Source organism: Lissotriton helveticus, chromosome 2_1 (genome assembly GCF_964261635.1).
Source record: "Lissotriton helveticus chromosome 2_1, aLisHel1.1, whole genome shotgun sequence".
In the NCBI taxonomy this organism is placed as follows: domain Eukaryota; kingdom Metazoa; phylum Chordata; class Amphibia; order Caudata; family Salamandridae; genus Lissotriton; species Lissotriton helveticus.
The window spans coordinates 1,780,452,749-1,780,457,208 of record NC_136059.1 but is presented as its reverse complement, the minus strand read 5'-3'; the positions used below and the strand labels follow the sequence as shown (position 1 = coordinate 1,780,457,208).

The window sequence follows — 4,460 nt, the reverse complement described above, 5'->3', positions numbered from 1 at the left end:
TTTTGTCTGACTTTAATGACAAGGTCTTTGAATGGCTGAAACCAAGAGGCCTTAAGATTGGTTTTGTTTCCACCGACAATGGCAGTAATGTAGTGAAGGCAATGAGAGAAGGACATTATTTCAGGGTACCCTGTTTGGCACACTGCATAAACTTAGTCGTGCAAGACTTTCTGAAAAATGAAGCCAAAGTCAGCAACATAATGGCCATCTGCAGAAGAATATGCACGCACTTTAACCATTCTTTCAAAGGACGGAAGCTGCTACGGGTCATTCAGCAAGAGCATAGGTTGCCAGTCAAAGCACTGATACAGGAGGTCCCAACACGTTGGAACTCAACTTATTTCATGCTTGAGCGTCTCTTTGAGCAGTACATCCCACTGAATGCTTATGTCATGTCAAGAAGATTAGGGGATCCTACTGTTAATCTTAAAGCCCTGACCATTGGGATGTGGCAGTGGGACCTCATTAAATGCATCACAGAGATGCTCCAACCCTTTGAGGTCTTCACACGTGCAGTTAGCAGGGAGGACTGTACTATGGGCCAAGCCATCCCATTGTTGTACATGCTTGAGCAACAGGTGAAGGAGGTCTGTGAAAGATACGAAGGTGACGAACAAAAAGTTGATGCATATACCTTAGCCAAGGGCTTAGTCAACCGCTTGTGTGAAAATGTAAGGCTCAACAATATTGTGTCAGGTGAACATTACATAACTGCAACAATCTTGGATCCACGGTACAAATTATTTGTCAGCAGTAACGAAGTAATTCCATTTTCAGATGAGGATGTTGACAAGTACAAAACTTCCATAGCTGCGGAAGCTAATGAGTTAGAAACTGAACGGCTGTTACTTAAAGGCCTGCCACTGCCAGCCCAGGCCAGTCCAAGTACTCCTGACGCAAGTTCTTCACAGCGTGAGAGCAGTGCGTCTGCTTTCCAGCAGGCACCAACAGTACCAAAAGCAGCACCTACACGATCTGATTCAGCAGACCCAACCAAAAGCATAACTGCTTTTTTTCTACAGAAAGGGATGGGTAAGTCCGTTGCTGTTGCAAAGGGAAAAGAGGACCAGCAAAGCCGAGCACCAATGAACATTGAGCGGATGGTTCAGGCCTATCTGGATGACACAACAGAGGTGTTCATGGAGCAAAGCCCATTGGTCTATTGGTATGAAAGAAGGAGACAGTGGCCAGTGCTGAGCAGGCTGGCGATAAAGTATCTGGCTTGTCCTGTAGCCAGTGTCTCCTCTGAGCGGGTTTTCAGTGCTGCTGGTGCCATTGTCACATCGAAAAGGACTAGTCTCTCCCCCAAAAGCGTGGAGCGGCTGACAATGATAAAAATGAATCAACGCTTCATACCACCAGACTATCAAGTACGTGAATCACCGCCGGATGAAGAAAGCGAGTGTGAAGAAGACGTCCTCACTACTGGGTTACATGACCTACTTCTGTCTGAACGCACAGAGTTTGAGGACGAGCTCCTCTTCCCTGACAACTAGGACAGGTATATTAAAGGAATGATGCAATGCATTGCATAGGATTGTTTAGCCGACTCTGAGCAAATGTGCATGGAATTAAAGTATACTAGTAGTAACTTCAGACTCACGTGATGGGCAATTTTCCCATGTTATTTAATAATATAAATTATTTATGCACTTGTGACCCTACTACTACAGGTGCAGTCAGTACTTAATTTATCGTTCGTAGTTCATGTTCATGTTGCACAACGTACATTATTTGGTGAAACAGTCCCCCCTCCACCCCCCCAACAAACACAAATGAACTTCAAATGTTTTCTTGTGAAAATATCTTTGTTTTATTTTTATATTTTCATAATGATAATAGAAAAATAAAATATATAACAAATGTAACCCCCTGACCCAGAGCTGTCCCTACCCTCCCCTAACCCCAACCAAATTTCAACCCAAATGTACACCCCAACTCCCACATCCCACCCACCAACAAAAGGATTAAAAAAGGGGCAAAAAACAGGGTCCATTTCAAAGCCGGCGGGCTTTCAGGTGTTTGTCCACCAGTATCTTCACACGCTCCTCTAGACCGTCCTCCTGCTTCTTCCGCTCCTCCTCCAACTTCGCTACCCGGCGGAGAATCTTTGCTTTGAAATCACGGCACCTACACTTGCATGCATGTTGTTGTTGTTGTTGTTGTGGGGGTCCGCCGAAGATGTAACAATGCGGCGGCGGGCGGCTGCCTGACCACGGCGACGTAGTCCTGCAGGCTTGGGGCCCGGGGCATTGGAAGAGGCAGCAGCTGCTGCCGCCGCCTCCTCCTCCTCCTCCTCGGCCTGATCCACCAGCCGGCGGTAGGCCTCTACAATTGCCTGCAGTTTCCGCTGCCGGGCCCGGACTGCCAACTCCTTCCTTGTTGGTTTTTGGGAAGGAGTAACTATAAAGAAAGAAACAGAATTGTTAATCCAAACTCCCCGCAAATCAAGAACACAACATTGATTCAACACATAGTGGGCGGCACAGTAGCACTAGCAAGCAAGCTGAGTACCAGAAATTGTGTTGCGTCTATCTTGAACATTCTACAGCCTCTATTAATTTTTCGGACTTTTTGTCACGGCATTATGCCTGCCCTATTAGCATGGGTGTACTTCAACGGTCACACACATTAGAACGAACACCTGTCTTTTTCATATCTCCTTTTGTTCCGGGAAGGCGGGAACACTCTCAAAGTAACATTAATTAACAGGGGGCAGCTAGTAGCACATGTCTAGTAAAGACTATAATACTTTATACCGCGCAACAAACCTTATTTGGTTTGTGTTTCACCAGCAACGACCCATACACCCAGTCGTCCCCTCCTTCCCTTGCCTTTGGGTTTGCCCAAAACACCGCTGCTGCTGAGACTATCCACTAACCACCGGTATTGGGTGTGTCTCCCAACCACGCTGGCAGCTGTGTTTTCCCCTTTACATGCTTTAACAACAACCCATGCATCCGACTGCTATCAGGCACTTGCATTACTGTAGTGGTAATGCTTAGCATGCTAATGACAAGTAAAGGTAACATCATATATTTTCCAGTAGAGTACAGTGAGAAAGTTTTCCCCTCCCACCAAGTAATGCAGATCACTATTGAATGTAACTTACCATCGTCCGCCGCTGTTGGCTCCCCCCCCACTGCTGCTGGTGTAGGTGCCTCTGTTCCTCCTGTCCCCGCCGGGATCGCTGAAGCTGCGCCGCTGTCCCCGTCGGCACTGGTCGATGGTAAGGGTTCTGCACCTATAAAATAAGTACACCTTTTTAGATGGATGCACAGCCCCCTTTGTACTTGTTCACCAAGAATGGAGTTCTTCAAAACAGTGAAGTCCAACGTACGTAATCAGTATGAGTCCACATTGCATAGTACAGCAGAGTCACTACACATATTATTAGCATTCATTGTTATGGTATGGTACCCAAGCTCATCTCATCTGTCCTGCTACTCTAGTCCTTGGAAATTGGAAGTGAACTATGTAACCTTTGTACATCAATGTATCCAGTTTTGCGCATGTGTTAACTCGCAGCTTGTTGCGCAGTACCAGAAGACGCTCTGGGGCAACACATCATTGTTCAATGCATACACCTGAAGAGGTGGGAAAGTAAAAGGGCCCGTATTTAAGTTTTCTATGTGGATTGTGGGATAGAGTTTGCTTACAGGTTACAACTTCTTTTTAGCATGGCTGCATAAAACTGGCATAAATGTATTTAATACTGTCTAACGTGCACCACTTTTGTCATTATTTTTCGGCAGGTGAGAAGATTGCCTTCTACGAAGCGGACATTTCCATAGCTTACAAAAAAAGAGGAATATCTGACCAGTATACGTTGGTGAGAGGTCTCCGATAGTTGCCACATTTCCCTATTGTGCACTAGTAGCTGTACAAATGTTGATTACTTTATTATGCCTGTTTTAACTCTGGATTTTTTCTGGTGGGCCCTTCAACGTATTGGACGGAACAACTTAAAAACATTGATGTTACTTACTTACTTCTAACAAAATAAAGCTTTTGAATGACCACTTTGACTCTGAAGTTTATTTTCAGTGTCTGTTGTCTTAGAGACTCACACGAGTGAGTGAGCAAAAGGGGGTTTCTTAGGTAACGGTTTGTGTCCTAAAAGCATTCGGCATCTTGGTATTGGGGTTCAGGAGTGTGATTTGAACAATAGACCAATGACTCAGGCCATATAGGCTGACGTTCAGTGAATTGTGCGTTCCTCAGAGTTCTGTGACTGAGGTGTAAGTAAGGTCCAACCTGCCTATCAGTACCAACAACATCCAATTTTCGTGTGCATAGTTACATAGTTGTGTAATATGTATATAACTCCATAGGAGATAGAAGAATACCCACAAGACTAGTAGTGGTATACTAACGTTTACAAAAATACTAGACAAACATCATTCTGGATGCCTACTTGGTTGCTGTCAATTGACAAAGCACTGCAGACACATTACAGA

General features: G+C 45.0%; 1 protein-coding gene across 1 annotated transcript; it reads left to right on the top strand.

Moving 5' to 3' along the window:
• The first annotated feature begins 536 nt into the window (after positions 1–536).
• On the top strand, positions 537–4,014 carry LOC144820319 (putative protein ZBED10P). Its single transcript, XM_078677892.1, has 2 exons — positions 537–1,501; positions 3,756–4,014. Exon 1 carries the CDS (start codon positions 537–539, stop codon positions 1,494–1,496), a length of 960 nt encoding a protein of 319 aa, XP_078534018.1. The 3' UTR covers positions 1,497–1,501; positions 3,756–4,014.
• Positions 4,015–4,460: the final 446 nt, after the last annotated feature.